Here is a 23,900-nt window from a genome sequence, read left to right on the forward strand (position 1 = left end):
ACACACACACACACACACACACACACACACACACACACACTCTGCCTTTGCATTCCTTCTCTCTTTTATCCCTCAAGTTGCTTCATTTCTGCCCTCATTTCTATTCTCACTGACAAGTATTTGTTTGACTTTAATTTTTTATTTCTCCCAACACTGGTTACTCATTTAATGCTACATAAAAAAATCCCTTACAGCCAATCATAGTGACACAGAATAAATCACAAACCTGCAAACATACACATCTAAACATATAGTTGCATATATGCAGTGTACAGTCTCTCAAACCCGGAGTCAGCTGATGTGAATTTGGCAGTCCTCTAATCTGCGGCTTGGTTGGTGCTTCTTCCAGAGTTCCTGAATCTAAAAAGGCCTAACTTCTCTGGGCTGGAAGAGTAACACCCTACATTTAGCCACATGGTGCAAGCTAGCCCACACCCTGCTAAACAGAGCCAGATGTGGAGAGACTGGAAGCATGGTACCGTGTCAAGTCACTGAACAAATAATGCTCCTCTCAACATGGCTAAAATCTACTTCTCCCCATCTGTTTGACCATATCTCCCTTAACTTTGCAAAAATACTTCATGTTTAGGACTCTTGATCCAGACACCCCACTTTTAAAACACTCCAATGCAAAAGAAAATGTAACAGTAGCGGTTTAACCGTAGTCTGACATAGAAGTAACGTGTCTTATTTTCCACTTCACAACAGCAAAGGCTAACAACAGGATGTCTTTAGGAAAAAATTGTTTTATCCTGCCAAACTGCTGGTCATGTGGTTGCAAGTGTGACACATTATGGTCCAATTAACCCCAATCTATCGTTCAGCTCTCTTTGAGAAGACGGCCTTTAGCAGATGGTTTTCAGGCCTCGAGGTCCCAACACACATATACTTCTCCCTCTGTCAGCTCTGCATCGCCATATGATGCTCACTGGGGTAAGATAAGGAAACACGAAAAACAGGCAGAGAAAAACAAAACTGAAAGGAGTCCGGTGGGTGGGGAACAGAGGCTGTACAAATGTTTTTACATTTGTGATCAACAAAACAGAGCAGTCTAATTAATTTACTGTCTCAAGCAACAGCAGCTATCAAACATTTATAACAGCATGTCTGGCAAGCATACACAAACACAAAACAAGCTCCAAAAATGACCTCATTGTGACAGAACACAACCAACCATGTTCGGGATGTGTGCGTCTGTGTGTGTTTATCTTAGAATTTTTTGGATGCAAATCATTACAATGTTTAGAGACTGTAGCGGAGTGCTGCTTAAATGTGTGCGTCTGTAGACTGTGTTGTTTACTGGCTCTGCTGTGCTAAATGAAGTGTCTCCCCGAAGAATGGGAAAGTTCAAGAACTGTAGGATGACGAGCTAAAATGGAGAGAATTTTGTAGGTCTTGGATTGCTTTCTGTGTGCTTGTGTACTTTTGCTTCGGAGCGGGGTGGCTCACAGCAACGGCGCCGTGAGCGAAAAGGAGGGTCCATGAGAACGAAGGACACAGAGCAATAGAAAAAGAGTAAACAAAAGTCTCTCAGCCACTAATCACTGTGATCTGAAAAGGTCAGGCTAACTAGCCAAGCTCAGAGCCTCGGCTGACAGATCCATTGTCACAGTCTGGCCAAGGGGAAGAAGTGGAGCACAGAGACACCCTTCTATTAACTGGAGCAAGTCATTACACACAAATAATTGCCTTGGTGTACCAATGCACTCATTTAATCTCTCTCTCTTCCCATCCCTCAGACTTATAACATTGTACTTAAAATCTCATACATTTTATATCATTATGATCTTATTGTATCATTTTTCAAGGTGTAGAGCAGATTTAGTGATTGAGACTATAATAATAATCTTATATAGTACTTTCCATTTCCAAACCTCTAGGTGCAGTGAGTTATCGAAATGTGCAAATATAAATGGAAATACAGAGACTGTATGAGTTTAATGCATTTGAAAGTCAATATATTGGGTTAATCACCTTTGTTCTCCAACTCGGTTTGAACTCTCTTGGGCACAAGTTCTTATAATGTCTTTAAGTAGTCTTCAGGACTAGTTCTCCAGACTTTTTGAAGGACATTCAAATCTTTTCTTTGTATATTGGCAGCTTTTACTCTTTTCTCTCTGAAAATGATCCCACAATGCCTCAATAATGTTGAAGTCTGGGCTGGACTGGATCAACTGAAGGACCAGGTATCTCTCAGGTCAGGTCTTTAATTTTTTCCCAATTTTTTTTTTAAGGACAATGCTGAGATACATTTTTCAGCGCTCTAGGATTCACCCTGTTGGTGCAAAAACATTACATACAAAAGAAATGGCAATAAATTATGTGTTTTTATGACAGGGTGCAAGTAAAGTCCTTGAATGCCTGAATGATTCACAGGTCAGTGTTAAGTGGCTTAAGAAACAAACAAAAAAGCCATTACTTCGATAATGATTATCACGTACAAAGGCTAGACTGAAAATGAGCGAATGCCAAAAGAAAAACATTGAAAAGCCTTCAGACAGTCTGGAGAACTGCTATTCAAAAAATGAAAAGAAAGTATGGCTCCTTGAAAAGAAAATATAAAGAAATGAAGGATGGCGCAGCTGTTTTACACTGTAGTGTATCTTAATTTTAGTCTGTTGATGGGGTATACAAGAGTGTTCAACAGTTAACATGATATGACACTTTACTTAATGATTTCCAACTGATTGAACCATTTGCATGCTGTACAAAAAGCAACATTTTTCACACATTAAATAGTGTAGAACGCTATCAAATCACTGTGAAATGTGTTTGTCTTTATCCTTTGTTTGGGCTCAGTCAGTTTCTACGAAGCATTTTAAACCACTGAGCCACCAAAGGTTTAAATGGCTTTGTTCATTTTTTGTGGTTCTGACTCTTTGCATTAAATCGTGCTTTGTTTTACTGATATCAAAGCAAAAGGGAAACAAAGTTTTAATTAAAGTTAACTGCAAATTGCTCCTTTTGAAGCATGACAGCAGATCTTTGTAAACTTTGTAGACTTTGAGATAAACTATCATTGATCTCCTTCGCTTTTTGTCAGTTTGTCTGTTGCGTCAGTGAATGTTTAAAATGAAAAAAACAAAATACACAGACATATACTCTGCATCACAAAAAGCTCACCATCGAAGATTTTGTACTGTCCGGTAAGCGAGATCTGTAAGGAGCGCCCGGCATCTTTGATTACGTTCTCCACTTCGGTGCGGCTCTGCGAGGCCAGTTTGTCCTCCACGTTACTGGTACAGCAGGTGTAACCCTGAGGACAGATGCGCAGGTGCTCGCCTATCAAAGGACAGGTGGAGGCAGAAAAGAAGAAAGTGAAGGTGGTGGAGGAAAGAACAAAAGGGGATAAAAGGGGGTGACAAAGAACAGTCAAGAAAAAAAAGAAAGATGTCATTAGCAGATTCCATGAGTCAGCACTGAATGACAAAACTGAGATTAAAAGCTTTTGTGTTTCCGCTGTTTAAAATACTCTACAGTCGCTATGAACATGACAGGACTAAATTAACTACAGTGGCTGTTTTTATGGCCTTTTTTATGGTCTGCTGGCAGTCAAGGAGGTAGAGCTGCGTGTATTCGCCCCCTTGATTTCCTGGCAAGACGTGGTGAACTGTGTGGCAGTCGTACAGCGGCAATCGGCATTGAGTTTTAATGAGCACTCCTGACACGCATTCCTGTGCCTACATTTGGAGACAAGTGCATGCACACACAAATGCACAACTCTGAAAAAAAAAGGGAAGTAGGTGGAAACTATTTCAGACATTGTGACGTTCATACACACACACAGTCAAATGCCATATACGAGAATTTACTGTAAACAAGGAGGCTGTCAGTGCAATTAAAGCTGCAGTCAAGCTGCAGCTGTAATCAGGACAAATGATGTAAGATGGAAATTCCTTCAATCCAGACATAAGGCGAATGAAATTTTTGTGACGTTTGATGAAAATAGGATAAACTATTTAGTGTTTGCTGAAAAAAAAACAACCATCTGACACCCCCACACATCCACGTTCACGTACATTTTTACATTTCTTTTAATCAGTGTTTTACAAAAGAAATTTTAGTGAAACAGCATAATAATAGCAACACAGCATCAGGAAATGCTTGCTTGGTTAAACTGACCCCATAATGATCCATGATCCCATACAGTCATTCAGTGTGCAGAACTAGAACTAAATATATCTACTGGCCTAAAGATAACCTTAACCTAAACCTAAACCAGCCTAAGCTAATAACTTGTCTTAACCTTAAAATGTGTAAAACCAATAACAAGTCCTGAAAATCAACCCAAACTGAGACACAACTTAAAACAATTTGTGAAATAGTTATAAAGCTATTTTTTTCATTGGTGATAAAGACAAGGTGCTGTATGGAAAAGCTCCTTGGGATTGTTTTGGTTGCCATGGTCGACAGCAGTTTGCATGGAAGCGGGACTTGTCTGCAATCGCTTGCTAACTGCTCGCCAACTGGTAGTGAAATTGTGAAAACCAGAAAACTGAAACGGTCTGCCTTCAACGTTAAAGTTGTGCAATTTGAAATAAGTTGGTTGCATCTATAACACACAGCATTTAATCTCAAGGTGAACATCCTCTGTTCCTGGTTTACTAAAATTTTTCAAATTTCACTACAGCTCAGAGGGTAAACAGCGAGTGTTTGCAGAAAAGTACACACTCGCTAGTTCGTGCAAACTATGTGTGACCACTGCAATCTGCAAGCAACCGAAGCAATCACAAGCAGGTTTGTTTGGTGCAGCAACCTCTTTGCAACTAGCAGCAACCAGAGGTTAAGTGATTTCTAAGCCTGTGCTACTGAGGTCTAACACAAAACACAAGAACAATATATTTCACGAAAATAATATGTGCATGACACTATGTGCACTTTTTTAAAATCTTTTATCCGCTCTATCCATCGGTGAAAGACTAGAATCCAATAACAAGTCTAATATAAGCCGATGAATAACTACGTCTTAGTATTTGGTATTAACATGAATTAAATATGTTGTCTAAGCTTTAGTCTGACAAACAAAGCTTTGCTGGTTCTGACACGTCTTGAAATGCGTATTATGTCAGCTCACATGGCTGAGCTTCACATGGTGTGCACAAAGGCAAATTTAATAAACACATACTGGTGTTGTATTAATGATTAATGCCCCTCGAGCTGACATTAGCATGCATCTAGAAGACTCTGAGCTCAGGGCAACTCTATAAGCAGAACGTGGAAATCAATGAGATGGACTCTGCCATCTATTTCAACATCAAAGCCAGTGATTTCTGTGCACACTGCCTCAACAGTTACAAGCAAGTGATTCACCTTCATTTACTGTAGCTGTATTCTCAGTCGCCCACTGAGGACCCCCATCCTGTCCACAGCCTCAGTTGTGTATTCCAGCCAGTGGAGTGGGTTTGTGTGTATAACAAGAATCCTTGCATTTCACTGATTAAGTGGCAACCAAGTTCTCTGTCTTTTAAGTGCCTTATGCAGTCCAGCGCTGAAGTGAAGCAATTAAAGGCAATTGTCCCCCTCAAACGCCAAAGTGGAGAACAGGCTCTGCAGACCAGAGAAGGTGACATTGACCGTCTATCAGCACCCTCTCACTGATAATGATGTGACTCACACCCACGGACCATAGGATAGGAGGACCTAGATAAAGTCTTCGCGATTTGTGCGAGAAATAGGAAATGAAATTTAACAAAGAGAAAGGAGAAAACAGAAGGGCAGACAGCAGACAGGAAATGTATGCTGTTCTTTTGTGCGTCAAATTGAATGCAATCTCCCAGCACCTTCTAATGGACAGCTTTATTGCACATGTGTATTAAGAGACTGCAGACTTTTCTTTCACTGCATCACTAAAAAAAATGTGGACAAATAGATGCTGACGCACAAAACACTCACATACACACATATAGCAGGAGGTGTGAAGCTTCCAGCTACAGCCACTTCAGAGGGTCAATTTTTTATGTATAAATTAGTGCTGTCTAAATTAACACGTCATTTTGGAATTCATTTCAAATATTTATTGAACTTTTTTAAATACAAGTGACACAGCTAAATTTGTTTAATTACTTTGAAAGCTGTCTAGAAGTGGGAGGCGCGCTTTATAGGGCTCCGCGAGTCAGGCATTTCATTATGACAAAGCATAAAGTTGTTTATGCGCTATGAACCGATGTCCTTCTAGTTATGAAAAACAGACAAAAAAGTAGACTTGAGGAGGAACTGCAGGAAGTTTAATGTCAGCGCATAACACTCAGTTCTAACTTGCAGTGCATCTCTCTCTAGTCGGTCTCACTGAGCTATGTTGGAAGTGCATCTTTTGATCTAGCTGTATAGATAGACGCTTATAGATATTGACATATATAGACATTAATTTTGAGTTTTCACACTTAAATATTCACTTGCTTAAAGCTTCAGTGTTAATCGTGATTAATCACAGCAAATGGTTTGAGTATTGTTTTTGATACCAGCTGTGGTGTAAACAACATTGTGAGGATTTTCACTGTAACAACCACAACACTCGCAGTGGGAACCGACCGAGTCAAAGTCTCACAGCCCTGGAGACACATCTACTGTACAGCGAGAAAGGTCACCTGTAACAGAGCATTATGTTTCCAGTTGGCTCACCTAATAGTCAGCTAATAATACAAACAAAGCACTCTCTTCCATTTGACTCAGTAAACTTGAGTGTGTGAGTGTGTGTGTTTGTTTGGGTGCCAGCAACGCTAAGCCACTCTCCAAGTACAAAAGGAAATATATACTTGACAGGAAGTTGTGGCTCTTCTCGTTTTAAAGTCGCTTAAGCACTCACACACATACGCATACACACACTCACATGTAGGCTACACACATATGCACACACACTCCCACAGCTAGAGGATACTAGGGTAATCAGCAGAGGAGGATGGGCCATTTTCAAGTGGGAAGCCCCACTCATGTAGAGGGAAGAACATCTAAAGGGTGAAATAATGCTAATGCTTAAAATGGCTATTTAAAAAAAAGAAATCATAGCATCCACTTTCTGTTACGCACTCACTGATGCTGCATTTATTAATGCATTTAGGTAGTAAATACATGTGTTCACACAGTAAGTAAGACTTATACTGAACAGGGAAAATGACGGGGCCATATTTTATTAACTTTTTAATAAAACCAACAAAATAAAAACAATGCTGCTTTGTGTTCCTCCTGCTGAGGATGTGCATACCCTCATCACTGAATGATTGGCCACTGAACGGTAGGTGTAAATAGACTGCAGAGTGTTCAGTGTGGTGCTATCCACTTAGCCAGTGGTTGTTTGATTTCCCCAGTGTCTAATTTCCAGCAATCCTCTTGGCACTTAACCGCATACACCATATTGCTCTGTTTGTGCTCGGGAACCCGATCCTTGGAATGGATTGTTTCCTATTGTTAGATTTAGAACATGTTTTACTACCACAAAACCACTCTTTGTTTATTGCATTGAGATAAAATTAAACCAAACATCTATAAGATCTTAAAAACAGAAACAACAACAACAACAACAAAAAACCCTCAAATGGTATTTTCAAACATGTGTGAGTTTACAAAGTAGGTGCTCTGCAATAATTGACCACCTTCTGCAAGGCCAATCAGTACAAACATAGCAAGCCAATAATCTGGCACTGCTTAAAATGGCTCACATGCATACACCACCCACCAAATTTATCTGTTTAAAAATAAACTAGGTGTTCACTCCACAGCAATCCCTTTTCTTTTGACAGACACGTCCGTTAAATAGTGAGCAATTCCCTGCCCATTAGCTTATCATTTTTCACCAGGGGGGAAGGGTCCTATTAAACACTAGTCTTGGAAGGCAGAATAAGGTTGTGCACACTGAGATAAAGCATGTGAGAGACTGACGGTCAAAGGCTTGTAGAGATGATGAGAAACACAGAGAGAGGCCAACAGGAAATTAAGAATAATTCAAAACACCACTAGTTTGGGAGTCGGGGAGCAGAGGTCAAATTTTTTGTTCTTGTTCAGATAGGTCACCATAACTGAGGCAGTTTTCAGTGATGCTTTGTTTCCTTATGCACGTAGCCACTAAAAACATCTTAATGGGAAAAAAAATACAAATACAAATAAACACCACCACAGCCATTTGTGGCAGTGTATTTCACATAAACAGACACAACAAGTTTTGATGCTATATTTGTCCCACCAGTTGAAAATGTGCTAACCGCTGCAGCTGTTATGCTGACTGAGACACTGTATGCAGTTTTCAGCTGGTACATTTAGGCAATTCATGATGTTCATGGAAGATTTAGGCCATGCCCCCAGATGCAAACTTTGGTTCCTTTGTCCTTTACACTGGTAGAAAAAATAATCATGTAAGGTAGTTTTTTTTTCATTGATGCCTGCTGAGCCTGTTTTTGAACATTTTATTTGTACTGTGAATAAGCCATTTCAAATAATGTCACCTGGTACTAAAAAAGGCCCATCTTTTTTTCATAGAAAATAACATAGTTGAGGTAGTTCAGGCTTCTCTGCATAGACAGTTTCCCCCCAAAAAAGGGAAGACTAAGATGCAGAGAATGGATGGATGGATGGATGGATGGATGGATGGATGGATGAAGAAAATACCTGGAATGACATAAAATCCCTAATGCTACATTTCTGCTCTTGCTTTGCAAAGTGCAGTAAAGTCAGCGTCTGAGCATAATATGTATTCATGTTGAGAAGTCAGATCAGCGAATGTATCGAAACTAAACAATCCAAAGATTAAAGCTCTGGAGCTAAAAGCAGAATTTACAGTGAACCTAAAAGTGTTGGCTTTATTTCTTTCAGGCTTAAACTGTCTGCACTGATACTTTGGAGAAGTATGCATGCATCATCGGAATTCAGGATGCATTACATGCAGCAGTTGTTAAATCTCCCTACTTTTCTGCCAAAGCACATTTGACAAACTAGCGTGACTGCGACACACTGACATAACTGACGGCTCCAAGTAATGACCGACATTGCATAACTGATACCGTTTCAGACCACAATGCAGAATGTCAGCGCATCTGCACGCGCGCATGGGTGTGCACGCTCGCTGTGGGATCGGAGAGATTAGCAGCGTAATCCCGCCGGTAGTGCGAGTGTGTGTGCGTGTGTCGACAACAAGTCGCCGGTGCCGAGGAAAAACATCCATGGAACACCAGGAATCACACGGGCGCGTGCACACCCCCTCAAACACGCTTGAACAGTGGATTAAGGTTAAACAGATAAAGTACAAGAGGACTATTTGGCACTAGAGGTTGACATAATGTCTGACCCACCAACTGTACACAATGAAATTTCACATACCAACCTGACAAATGGTCATTACAGGGTGGTACCATTCTGCATGCCTACTTGTTGTGAGTCAAATAAGTCTGCTTGTCCATCTTTGTCCATACTCCTATACTTAACACATAGAGTACGACCCAGGCTTTCACCTAGACCCTAGATTCACCAGTCTGGTAATGTGAGACCAGCAGCTATATAAATAGCTTCCTCGAGCCAGACAAGGTGGCAGCCACACACAGAAAGCATTACTACTAAGGTTAGGGTTATGGAAGTTCCATGCTGTTTTTTCCTACTGCTCTCTCCCGTCAACCCAGGCAGGTGGTCTTGGATTCGCTTGACTTGAGTGAGAGTCATTTTAACTCACTGTGAAAAGTTTAACCCTCTAATCATAGCTACGGACGGCACAAAAGACTCAATGGATAACGTAACATTATAATCACGTGGAGTGTGGGGGTTAAAGTTAAATTGCTCTGGCTAAGCTGTGCTAACAAAGGGTGGAAAAGAAATGAAGTGAACTAAGGACGCGGGGTAAAGGAACAGGAAGTGCAATGATACAGAAGAGGACAAGACAAAAATATGACAAAGATAATAATGTCCTATTGTCAAAAAAGTGCTAATTGTATAATGGTAGCAAACTAGATACTGTTTAGTGTGGACATTACTGCTTCTCTGCCAATCTAGCAGCACAATGTTGTACAGTGGTAGAAAATGAAAGTGGGTGAAAAAGAGAGATAAACTAAGCAAACCTCTGTTTTTTCCAAACACCAATGCATTACATGAATTTTAAGCCCTACAGTGCATGCCTTCTTTATCTGCACTGTTTTGGACAGACTTTACAAGATTCACATCCTGCTTCAGTTTTCTTAGCTGTGATTTATAAGGAACATGATGGATTATAACAGGTTTTGCAATTAAGTTGATGTATCCCTGAGAAACACTCTTGATGGCAGTCCCTGATTGAACACACACACACACACACACACACACACTACACAAACATTTAATCTTTGTCCTGGTCCTTCTTTCACTGTCTTTCTCTCTGTTGCTCTCTCACATTCACAGTGAAAAACACAAATCCCAGAGCCAGTGAATAACCCAAGAGTGTAAATGCCAGCAGCATTAAACGATGGGGAGCAACCAGTCGCATTCACTTAGCACGTACAGGCAATGTGCTATCAATAATTGGTGCTTTAGCTGTTCAGCATGCCTTCCTCAAGATCATCTCAATTCTTCATCCATTCCCTCAATTTTTTCAACCTAATTTACTCAAGTTAAGAAGAAAAACGTACACGCTGAACTTACACTGTACAGAGAAGACCTACACACAATGTCCAAGTACTGCTTGTTACAGACATGCCATAACTTGACCTCATCTGTGTGTTTCCTTAGTTACTAAATGTGTTTGCACAAAAAATAAGGGAGACAAGAAGTAGAAGAAATCAAATGAAGATGTCATTCTCAGGAATTTTATCTGGATCATTTCAATGTGCTCATGATATCTTAGAGACAATATATCACAGACCATCCCAAAGTAAAAAAAACAAAGCAGTTACACTACAGGGAGCTGACCTCATTTCCGTCTATAAAGGACTGTGTGTTGTTTTGGGGTGTGTATGTGTGGGGGATGATCTAACATAGGTCTTTGACAGCAAGTGTCTGCAGTTGACGCAAATCACGCAGAACATCTTGTCACATGATGCGGATGATAAAACGGGAGTGATGCTTCTGTGTCTGTGTTTAAATGCGCACAGCACTGCAGAGCTGGACTGAAATGTTCTAAATGTTTGACTGTGTGGGTTTTTACACACAGGTATCCACACACTTAACAGTTTTAAATTCTGCATTGGCTTTTTTCATTTTGAAATATTGTACTAATCAAATAATATTATGTAATTATAAACTTTTTTTATTTAAATGTACAATTATTTTACTTTATCACATTTATTTATATTTCAGATTAGCTTCTAAATTCTTCAGATATTTGTTTTTTTATACCATTCTGTCTTTTTTACCTATTTATTATGTTTTTCTGATTTACCTTTATTTTTATTTTTTTTCTGGGATGAATAAAGCAACAGTTGGGTCCATAAGTTCTTCGATAATGATCCTTTTTTATTTTTTCATTTACCTCTATACACCACCACTGTGAATTTTAAGTCAAATAGTTAAGATGTGATTGAAGTGCAAATCTACAGTGGGTTTAAAAATGTGCTGCACTTGATGCTCAAAAGAAAGCAGCCAAACTAGCATAATCATAAATATAAAGACTTTTATTTTCATACTATATTGACTGCCTGAAGTCACTTTCAACTGCTGCTTCTTTGTAGGTGTGTCTGCCTTAAGCTTTGTGTTCAGTAACTGATAATCATGCTCCACTCTGTGGAGATCAGGTGACTAACTTGGCCATTGAAGAACATCCTGTTTCCTTGCCTTGATAAACTCTTGGGTTTGTTTTGTAGTATGCCCGAGTCATTATCCTCTGCACAGATAATTCATCCTGCTACTTCTATCAGCATTCACATCATCAATAAACACAAGTGACCTGGTTCAGCTGGCAGCCATACATACCCATGATATTGCCTTCACCACGTTTGACAGACAGCGCAGTATGTTTTGGACCATGGGCTGATTCTTTCCTTGTACATGTTGTTCTCTTTCCATTCTGGTAAAAGTTCATGTTGATTTCATCTGTCCAAAGAATTTCTTTTTGATGCTTTCTAGCAGATTCTAATCAAGCCTTCCCGTTCTTGAGAGTAGAATTTTGCCATCATGCACGTAAGCTATCCTCTCCACGGTTTTCCATGCTTTTTGATGCTGCTGAGCTGGCCAGAAGCATTCCTTCATTTTAAAAGCATACCGGACTGTCTTGGTCACTTAGTTATATTTAGAGTTCCAGTGAACAGCTACTAAATGCGGGTTCGATAGGTTTGTATCAACTCCAGATCTTTCATTCAATTTATTTGTCATGACAAAAGCAGGGAGCATCTCTCCCCTGGCCATGAAAGAGCTTCTCAATCAATTATCCACCTACTTTGATCCTCTGTTCAGGGGCAGAAAGGAGCAAGCAGTTCAACAATCAGAAACACATATTTCAGGGTTTACTTGAGTGAGTATCTTTGGATCTTTACAGCTGCAATATTTCATATGTTTATATAAATAAAAGCTATTATGACTGCAGTTGGATTAGGATGCTAAATATGTGAACATTAGGTTTCTGGGAGGCTTGATGACAAAGCACTGAAACATCCAATAAAATCAACAAACTTTCTCAGGAAGTTGAGCTTGATCAATCTACCTCAGTGGGTTTTTATCAACTTCTACTGAAGCGCCATAAACACTGTTGTCACCTAGAGCCAAGACTGCATGGAATGCAAGGACGTGCACCACGTAGTAAAGCTTGCCCATCATATCACCAGGACATACTTCCCGAACTTAAATCTGAATCTAGTAGCGTCATCAGAGACTTAACACACCCAGTCTATGATCTGTTTGTCTGGAAAGAAGGATCATGTGATAAGATCCAGGACAAACAGACAGAAACAGATTTTTACAAGAACTAAAGTTTGTGCTGTTTTCTAGACTTGTTTTTCTCTTCCAGCTTTTACACAAACATAAAACACAAATCACCACTCAAGCATCAAAATTTTTTATCTACTGCACTGCATTATTGCACTATTGCATATGCAAAATAACACTTATGCCAAGTATATATTTCTTTTAATTAGCTATTTTCATTTGTACGCTTTTGTGAACAAAAGTTTTTTCCTTTTTCCTTTACCTAGATTTTTTTAGAGCTATTACCTTTGAATGTGTAAATATGCTGGGTTTTTTTCAGGTAAAATAACTGAAAAACAGGGAAAAGAAGGCCCATTTGTTTTGAAGGTCCAAAGACCTTCAAAACAAATGGGCAAAAAAGAGGGGAGCACGAACATACTTGAGCACAGGTATTTGTGCATGTGTGCCAGAGAGTGCTCATGGCTTGACTACTATATACTTGCAGCCTTCTGTTTGTGGCAGGACTGTGTCTTGATGGTGAAAGAACAAACAAAGCAGCCAGTTCCCCTCTGGCCTTTGCTGCTTAGAGGCAGAGAAGCTGACAGATAGAGGCTGACTTTTTGTTGTTGGGCCCTGTCAAAGCAACACGAGCTAGAACATATCCAGCCAGGACTGAGTCAGATACATGAATGATGGTAAATGATGCGGCTAAGATTTTGTATGCAAATAAAGAAAGGTGAGCGCACAAAAGTAAAACAGAAAGCAGGGATTATTAGGAAACAGAGAGTCACTGAAAACAATAAGAGTGCTTGAAAATAGAAAAAAGAGCTGATGGTTAGATATTGACTTTAAGCTTAGAAGTAAATTTTAAATGAGCCAGTGCACCTGCTGCTGGTTGAAATGTCACATGAAGCATATGAAGAGGCATTAGAAGCTACAAATAGCTTTTTGGAGGTGGTATTCGGAGCAAAGCACAAGTTGTCCACAATACAACTACTAGATAAAGAGAGAGAAACAGGTGTGTATTGTTCATTTTAATTGGAACTTTTGTTTTGAAAGGCTAGAAATTTTACAGACATCTGGTAAACCCGAAAAGCAGCTTTAGTATTCACAAGCTTTCATTCTTACAATATAGTACTATTCGGCTAGTCATTTTTGAAAGGTGAAACAATGTGTATTTGTCAGACACGAAGTTTCGGAGTGTGAAAGTGAGAGCTAGAAAAGTTTAAAAATGTTAAAATGTTTTTATTATTTTTTATCATTTATTATGAAGTTTTAATAGTGATTAGTGATTTTAATAATAACAATGAAAAAATTCCCCCAGCAAAAGGTTTGGGAAACAAACAGAAAACCAAAAACCCTGATATAACTTTTGTTTTGAGTCTATTTACACATCAAAATCTTTGTCAGAAGAATGACTCTAGTTGTGCACTCCAATCACATTCACACAAGCACTTTTTTCAACAGCTAAGTGTTGTCTAAGGCTCACACCGTGGCGAACACATCAAGAGTCAGCATCTTGCCCAAGGAGCAGCCAGGCATCAAACTACCAACCCTACAATTAGTAGATTGCAGTGACATTGCCGTCAGCTAATGTACAAACTTTGTACAGTCTCCTCCTCTACAGCTTATACTGAACATGCTTAGGATGGATTAAAGCAAGAGAACAATTTTCCCTTTGGGCTCAATAAAGTTTACCTTCCCTATCCATCCATGCATAATCAGCAACTCTACCTTTCGATCCTGTGAAATACTGCAGCAATGACACTAGAAGAAAAGCTAACACAGATTGCTGAATGTAACATATGATGAAACTCTTAAATTGTTATTTTTTTATTTAATGCAGTTCATTTCTTTACGCTACTATGATACAAAGACCTCTACAAAAACCATCAGTCATTAGCTTAATCCCTATAAGCACACACCCCTGAGACTCCCACCGAACCATTTTCTAAATCCTAATAAAAAAATGTTGTCAAAGCCTCAATCAGGTCTTCTTTAATCCCCAGTAATGACTCATCAATGAGACATTAAATATTCCGTGATCTTATTATAGATCTCTGCTTGGAAAGAATATGACTGACACTCTCTGCCTCAGTCATCAGATCAAAGCACAAACAAGCCTCTCAGTTCCTCCCTTTGGTTCTCACATATCTCTCTCTCCCTCTCTCCTTGCCCCATGACTCCCTCACACACTCTTCCCTTCCCTTCCTTTGCCTTTGGCTGGGAATCTGGCCAACAAATCTGGGCTTCCAAAGAGCAGATCCATACTTGCCTGGATACTCAAACACTGGCTTGTTTCATATATTGTCTAAGAGTCGTTAGCTTGGAGCTGTATCTCTGTCTATATCTTTTTGCGTTATTTGTCTACATTCAATATAAATCAAGATATCAGGGTATCATCATCTGTCGTTTGGTAAAAATGTCACGTTAACTAGTTTAAAGAGCGCAAGGTATTGGTTGTGTGGTGAAGCCGCTTCCACATACACTCACAGCATGTGGACATTTTCATAGGAGAAGAGATTTAAATTCTGATGTGCTCCTGTTAACTGACACTCAGAAACAGTATAAAGATGGCTCTGGGCTTCAATAAAGTTCCCATACATCTATTAACCAGTGAGTCATATTAAAAGCCTGATCTGAAAGAGGGTTTGACATGTGAACCAAAGCTGTACAAGGAAAGCCCTGTTTTGGCGATGTTGTCTGTGCATGGTGTGCGTGCCAAGCTGTCTATTTTGAAGTCAGGTCAGGACAGGCTAGCACTTCAGGCCTCTCTCAGTCACTGTGAGTCAGTAAATTGTCTTGACAACAGACGGATAGACACGGCTAACTGACGACCAGACAGAGCGACTGAAAAGAAAACAAACAGAAACATGTAAGTCACATGGCAGGAAAGAAGCGATAAGAGAATTTCAAATAAAGGAGCCAGGAAGCAGACCACAAACAAAGCCTGATGGGAAAGATTCACATTCAGCACACAAACCACTGGAAAGCAACCAAATGCCAAGGCAAAGATGAAGATGTTTAGGGAATGTCAAGGCTATTAAGCCTGTGGTTTCTACTTTCCTCCTCGCCTCCAAACAAGCCGATCTGTCAAGCCACCATGTCACTCCATTTTCCACAATCAGGAACCAGGCCACCAAGTCATTGTTCTATGTAGGCCACCATCAGTGATGTCACACATCTCCTGCATTTTGCAAAGCAGCGTGGGCCTTGATAATTTACACATAATGACTGAAGAATCATTCCAGCTGTGCTTGTGCCTGTTGGGAAAAACAGTTGATTTTAGGAAACTGACTCATCGGATCTACAGGATGTTAGTGGCACACAAAGATGTTGAAGATCCGTCTAGTTTACTAGTAGCCTGTTTTATAGAACCCAAACATAGACTCAATTAGATTAAGATTTAAACCTTCCTGTGAAAGAGTGGTCAGCAGTGAGTCAAATACTACATTTAGATTTTAGCAAGGTACTTGAAATGAGGTAACCAAGTACAACGCAATGGATTTTGTTCTATAGCTTTAAATTAAACATTGCTCTAAGCGATTTCAGTAAATTCAATAAAAATATGTTGAATGTTGACCACTAGCTGCAGCGTTTGCACATAAAGACGAGGTTTTACCAGTGTCCAGACCTTGATAATAAATTAAATCTTAAGAACTGATTCAGGCTTGGACACTTGATCTCTGCCAAACTAAGAAATAAAGGAGCAACATTCTTCTGCTAATGGCCAAAATTTGCAAATACTATTGACTTTGTCATGGGGGTAGCACTTGTTAGCAAGACAGGGCAAGGCTGACTGGTAACACAATGACCCTCTAAGTGTTGGCACAAGCTTAATGATGTGAAAAAATCATTAGCTCCCTAACTGCTTACTGGGGCAGTGGGCAGATTATGTGTAGTTAGAGAATTTATGTTCTGCTAAAAAAAAAAAAAAAAAAAATCCAAGCATTCGTGATGAGTAAGAACTGCAGAAAATTACTGCTACCTATAGCTGTAATGGAAATTACATCCATGAGAATTTAAAACTAATCTGCAACTCTGATGTTAAAAACTAAGTCTGGAATATACATGTATATATTTTTAAATGGGAAACATATGCATATGACACCAAAAGCAAGGTATGGTTGAGAAAGTAGAACCGGAGATATATGAACATCACAGAAGTGTGTTGAAAGAAGAATTTAAGGCACCTTAACAAAGCCACAGAGCATGTATGGTGTTAAGATTTCCACATGCTGCCTATTAGGCCTCTAGAATTCAAAATTCTGGCATATCGCCCATATGGGAGCAGCTTCATTGTACTGCTCTGACAGGTAAATGTAGAAGATGTGTAAAGGAATGTTTCTATCTGTCACTCCCCTGTCTAATCCCCGTTTCAGTCCAGGCCTGAAAGAGAGCTTTTCATGGTTTCATCTATGAAACAAGAAAACCTAAATTCTTGTCAAAGCTGCACTCGTGAACTTGGGAGTGCAGCAGTTCTGGGCTTGTTGCATTCCTCTGACTGCCTGCCCCTGTCATTCGGTTCTTTTTTGACTCCCTTGCTCTGTCATACACTCTTTCATTGTGTTCCTCCATGAGCCTCTGTGCCTGTTGATGTCATATTTTCAGATGTGCTTCTGTTGTTTACCTTGATTTCTTGGTTTTCTTTCCAACTATACCTAAAGGTCTGTCTTGCTTGTGCTTTAGGGTATGGTAAAGTTGCTCCTTTATCAGTTTTAAAGACATCAGATTTCCCCAAAGATTGCTTTTAAAATGTGGGATTTTATTTTTACATTTTTTTTGGTCTTTCTTAAAAATTTTACTACTCGGTTAAGTGACGATTTTACTACTATCATTACACAGATGCTTGTTTCTTGTTTCTTAGCATTAGCTGTGTGATAGACTGATGACCCATCCAGGGTGGGAGAGGCTTCTGCCTTCAAACAACCTTATGTTGGGTAAGCAATTCAAATAATCAGTTGGTGCCTTGTAATACATGGGCATGTATAGTTTTAGCAGAAACTAGGAAATAAACTCCTGGGAAAAAAAAACAATATAGCAGAAGAAATGTAAGAAGAAGAGGTTGAAGTCTGTGCTGTCCAAAACACTTGTAGTACTGTAAGTCTTCATGGGAAAATTGCAAGTAGCACACATATTAGCTAACATATATGTTTTAAGGGAGAAACAGAGAGGAATCTTATTACATTTTACCAACAGATCAAATTGTTGCTTTCTTTCAAAATGTCATAGACTTTTCATTTTCCTTCAGCTGCTCCAATGCATCGCAGTGAGTGGGACAAAGCTTGTCCACTGTCCTCCTTCACTGGAAACAGTCATTAAAAAGGAGCTGGATTGTGCTGAAAGGGTAGATGGTTATCCTCCCGGAGTGAGATGAAGGCAGAGGAGGAGGGCGGCAGAGAGATTTGGGAAGAAGGCCACAGGGAGACAGACAGGCCACAGGCTTTTGCTGAAAGGGTGGGTGGTTTAGCCATCCAACCAGAGAGGGAGGAGGAGAAAAGGCTGAGATAGAAAAAAAAATTACAGAAAGGGAAATGCTGGCAGGAAGAAAGGAGAGAATGAGGAAAGAAAAGAAATTAAAATCCTTCTCTGTTATATAGCTCATGATTTTCTGCCATGATGCATCAGAGGTCTTGACACCAGTGAAAAGCAGACATGGGTTAGCATGTATTTGGCAACATTACTGTTAAAGTTCTGTGCGCATAGCTATTAATACTCTGGGACCCATTTTCTCTTTCAATATTGTTCTATAAGCATAATAATTGGTTTCTATCGGCAAAATATTATATACAGTTTTGTTAAATAATAAGAAGACTGTGACTAAAACTACATTTTACTTTCATTTTTTAATCTAATGGAATTGTTCAACATTATGAACCGCATATATTGACTTTCTTATCAGGATGGCCCTGCAGCTTATTGCAACTTCATGAAATCACGCACACACATGGAAAAAAACTTATTAAATGCACAAAAATGCTTTATATACATCAAGCAAGACTAAAACCTTAAATGCTGCTGTTGGAAAATGTAATTCATTTTATATTGATAAACTGATTAACATTTCAGAGTAGGCTGAGAAAGAAGGACTGTTTAAGGAGGTAATATAATAAGCTATACTTTACTCCAAATTATCGCCCACCATATTATTAACGGGGAATGTAATTCCTCTTTCAGATTAGAGTGCCACCACCTGTCCCTCCCATCCAGCTGTGAGAAGGTGAATGCTCTTAAGTCCACAGGACATAAATGTGTTGAGTGAAGTCAGATCTTGCCTGACATCTGTAGCCTTTTCCTGCATCACAACTTCTAACAAAGCCCGTCGTTGTGTGGCCCAGCTTGTGCCCTCCGCCCACGCCCATCTAACAACCCAGATCCCACTGAACTGGCATCAGTCAATGGACAAAAACTGCTTTAATTAACTTCAGATCTGTCAGCTACCGCTGAGCTACGCCAAAGTAGGCATGTAAGTTCATGCCCCATTTGATCTTTATGGGGATTTTTTCCCCTTAAATTAGAAGAGAGAAAGGTACACACATAATCCAGCAACTGAAAAAAAATCCTTACAGAAATTTGCAGCCATACATAAAACATAGGACTCCACTTTGATCTGATGCATGTGCACTTTTGTGCATTTATACAGCAGGTGTTATGTGCGTCCGTGTAAGCCTTTGATGTAGATGTCCTGATTTTCATAACAATATATCATTTGGACAGTGCAATTGTAAGAGCTCATTACCCAGAAATAAAAAAACACTGCAATAGTTGTTAGAAAAGTCCTGAATCTGTGTTTCGCTAACGTTTAATTAGCAGTTATACAAAATCTTCTACTAGGAGGGCGAAATAACTGGTGGCAATAGGGGAACTGCAGCTTGATTCCTAGTTAGCAGTTATCTAACAGCTGGCTGGAGAGTGTTGTCACAATGGAAGGCTGGTTTCTTTTCACCTATAGTGCAAAAAAGGAAAAGCAGAAGAGAGGGGAGAGAGAGCGGGTGTTTCCATTGCAGCAAAGCAGCATCGCTTCAGAGAGTAAAGACAGTGAACATCAAAGCTGGCCCTGGGCTAGAAAGAGGGAAGACAGAAGAGGAGGGAAGTTAGAACTCACAGACAGCGGTCCCTACTGAGAATCTTGGGTAAGGAAGAAAAAAAAAAGGACATGGACTGGTTGAAAAAGATGGAAAGAAAAGAGAAAGTCAAAGCCAAAGAGAAGGTCTTTTTACTTCAGAAAAAGGAACACGAACTTGACAGAACGTTATTAAGGTGGCTGTCTACAGGGGTAGTCACCACTTGACTGCCAGGGCAGATGTCTATATCACCTAATACTGCTGGACTGCTCAACAAATGCCTTTACAAGGGCTACACAAGGCTTTAACTACAAGGACAGACCTGCTCATAAAAGCACATATCTGCTCCACAATGTTCCACACAGACACATGCAGTTCAAGAGTACAAACACACCACAGAAATGCATAGAGGTTCACTGGAAATCCAAAATCACAAAAGGCTCTGTTTGCTAAACAAGCATGAAGCGCTATCTTGCAGACAAAAAAAGACAGCCACACCTTGAACGGATCTCTACAAGGACAAACAGAGACACATGCACAAGCTCAAATCGCTTCCATCCACTTCCTCTTTCCCGACCTCAAGCGTTTCATTAACTGTGCTGCAGAGTGAAATGATAATTTCTCTTTGGACAGACTTTGCAGCAGTTAAGGGGGCAGTTAGCCATCTGAGCCTGCTGCTGTGAATGTGTTTCACTGGGTGGCAGATGGGTTCAGATGGCAAGAATTCACGGGGATGCTGAGAGACCAGGAGTGTGTTTCCCAAGGAGCTTAATTGAAAGAGATTGGAATCTAATCTGTGAGTAAACAGTCAGAGAAGAGCAGAAGCTTTCTTCCATCCATCATTTGCTACATCAGCAAATTTGAACAGGAAATCTTGACAAGGATCCGTTCTCACTAAAAACCTCCCAAATTTAGACACCAAGTTATAAAACCTAATACTGGAATGACTTGTGATTGGTGATGACTGAATGGTGTTATAATTATCCAAATGTTTTTCCTGTTGTGGCATGATAGGAAAGGCTATTAAGAATTACAGGTGCCACAGCTTAGACTGATTAAAATATTGATTTGATGATCATAGAGAAGCAGCAGCAGGTTTATCATCACTGAAGGACAACTTTCAACAGAGTATGCACAAAAATATCATTTGGTCATTTAGGTTAATATGAAATATAGCATTTTTAAACACAATCAGTTTAGTTTGAATGTAGATTAATAATCTATACAAACACAGATTTTGGCCCCATTTGTCATTCTGTGGTGTTTTAAAAATTAGTAATAACTAATTCCAAATTACATGAATTGAAGAGATGCAAACTTTAAGAGAAAAAGGCTGATGATTTTACTTTCTAAAAAGTTATTGTGGGTATTATTTTGTAATATGCACACATTTTTGTTCTTCATCTTAGTTGTTTTCCAGATAATACCCTGTTGTGTTTTATGTAAGAGCACATATTATGTGCTCTTTTAACTGTCACACTGTCAAAGAGCAGATGCAATGAGAGACTTTGTGCATGTAAATGGGAAATTATCATCACACATGAAACGGAGTTCCACAGGGTTCTGTGCTGGGACCTATACTTTTTACATTATGTGCATTTCCCTGAAGTAATATTATTATAAAACACTGCATACATTTTTATTTCTATATAAATGATACCCAGTTACATTTATCTATGAAGCCAGATAACAAATTCATTAAACTACAGGCATGTCTGAAAAACCTGGATGACCTGTAATTTCTTACTTCTAAATTCAGACAAAGGCAAGGTTACTGCATTTGGCCCTGAAAATGTTAAAAACATGGTGTCTAACCAGATTACCTTGGCCTACAGTAGCACTTTGAGGACTTTTGGAGTCATCATTGATCAGGATATTTCCTTCAACATGAATTTTACACAAATAAGTAGGACTGAATAGCATTTTGTCTCAGAGTGATGGTGAAAAATTAGTTCATGCATTCCCTGCTTCTAGGACAGACTACTGTAATTCATTTTTATCAGACTGTTTTCTAAAAAGCCTTTAGTTAATCAAAAAACAGTGCAGCCAGTACTGACAGGGACTTTAACGAGAGATCATATTTCTCCTTGTCTCCAATATTAGCTTGTCTTAATTGGCTTCCTATTACTGTAAATCCAGAATTCCTTCTCTTCACATATAGTCTTTATAATCATACTCTGTCACATCTTAAAGACCTCCCAGTAGCATATTAATCTAAAAGAGCACGTTGCTCTCAGACTCCAGGCTTAAATTTGGCTCCTAGAGTGTCTTAAAGTAGAATTGGAGGCAGAGCCTTCAGCTCTCAGTCTCCTGTCCTTTGGAACCAGCTCCCAGTTTGGATTCAGGAGACAGAAACCCTCTCTGCTTTTAAGATCAGAGTTAAAACTGCCATTTTTTGATAAAGATTATAGTTAAGGTTGGATCAGGTGACCCTGAAGTATCCCTCATTTATAGTGCTATAGTCTAAAGCTGCTAATTAGCAGTATGATAACCACTCATTTAATGTCAGCAGAGTGTTTTGTATTATTATTCATCAGCCATGGAGTGATTAAATTATACAGTGTGGTTCCTGAATTTACAGAAAGGAAAACTGAAGGCAAAGGGCACATTGTATGCGTCAAGGTAGTGTGTGTGAGTTTACTGCCTGCCCAGCTAGCTGAGGTGAAACACAGACAATGGCAAATAATTTAAGTTTCTATCAGCTCAGTGTCACACTCCAGTTTCCCATAGTCTGAGCCGCCTCAGTAACCCGAGGCTACACATCACTACCTCAGAGAGTAACACAGAGGAGTTAGGCAGTGCTCCACCCACAGTTATTTAGTTATTTTGTATCCTTTGATTTTTCTGTTTCTGTTTTTTAATTTATTCATTCTTTTTTTTTATTTTTCATTCATTTAGACATCATTCAAAGTGAGCAGGGCCAGGGAATGAGAAAGATAGCAGACCACATTTATAAAAAATTCAAAAAAGAGTGACTTCTGGATAAGTGTGACAGCTGTGCTTAATCATGGCAAGCTAACCAAGAGAGATGTGAAGTGAGCAAAGAGTAAAAGAAGGCGAGAAAAGCTGACAAGAGGAAGTGAGAGCCTGAGGGGTGAAAAAAAGGTAAATTTAATTTCTAAAGTCATATCGGAAAACACTAGGAGCCTAAAAATGAATGGAAGCTTTAAGAAGAAAGTGGCTTCTTGCAGTAATAGAGTTGATTCCAGTAAAAGCACAACTCTCTTGAGAAAGCATCCCAATATGAAACACCAGAACTTCTCTTTGTGTTTCTTTTATTGCAAAGAAAAGTAAAAAAACAGGAACATTGCTTTTTCTTTTGTTACGTTTTTCCCCAGCCTAATGTACTTTCTACAAGGAGTTCATTTTAAACGGGAAAGTAATCTAAAATTGCGTTATTAAATATATATTACTATAATAACTAGTAATTATAGATATATAGAAGTTCGTTTTGAAGAACAAAAGAATTCAGTCTGTAGAAGGAGAATATATGATGACCAAAATCTGCCTGGGAAATGACCTACACAAGTCCCACTTACCTCGGTTCAGCCCTTTCAGTCCTCTAGGCCCTGGCCATTCATCAGCAGACATCACATGACAAACCAAAACCATTCATCCTGAGCCACAGCCTCTTCTGCCCAAAAGGATTTGTGATTCAATTTGACTGAGTGATGCCCTGGGCCTCAGGGCTGGGACTGAGTCTGCTAGGGTTTGCTGGGGAAGTAGGGTGCATGGTATAGGGACACGCAAAGGACAGACTGTATGACAGAGCGCTGCCACTACTGCTGCATCACAGCTACATGGTGTTGCTGTTCATAACATTGTTTTTAGAGGACACACAAAGCTGACAAATACAAAGACAAACACACATTTATAAGATGAAAAAATGATGCAGCATGCAACTTTTCTTTGTAACAAGACAGATAATAAGATCAAGTGGCTATAAAAGACGTGATTCTTAGTTAAAATTCAAAAAAGGCACACATAAAGAATGACATAATGAAACTGAACGTGTGTGAAAAAGTAATGATTTATAAACCCTTTGAATCATCTCTC

General features: G+C 39.3%; 1 protein-coding gene across 2 annotated transcripts in view; it reads right to left on the minus strand.

The window, feature by feature from the left end:
* gpc1b (glypican 1b) overlaps nt 1–23,900 on the minus strand; it is a 60,415-nt gene that overhangs the window by 21,994 nt on the left and 14,521 nt on the right. For both annotated transcript variants that reach the window (XM_005912840.3, XM_005912841.3), the window contains exon 4: nt 3,124–3,282. In XM_005912840.3, the coding sequence (XP_005912902.1) occupies nt 3,124–3,282 (159 nt within the window). The remainder of the gene's footprint in view (nt 1–3,123; nt 3,283–23,900) is intronic.

This window comes from Haplochromis burtoni, unplaced genomic scaffold (assembly GCF_018398535.1).
Source record: "Haplochromis burtoni strain Fernald_Lab_line unplaced genomic scaffold, NCSU_Asbu1 Contig_3, whole genome shotgun sequence".
Lineage (NCBI taxonomy): Eukaryota > Metazoa > Chordata > Actinopteri > Cichliformes > Cichlidae > Haplochromis > Haplochromis burtoni.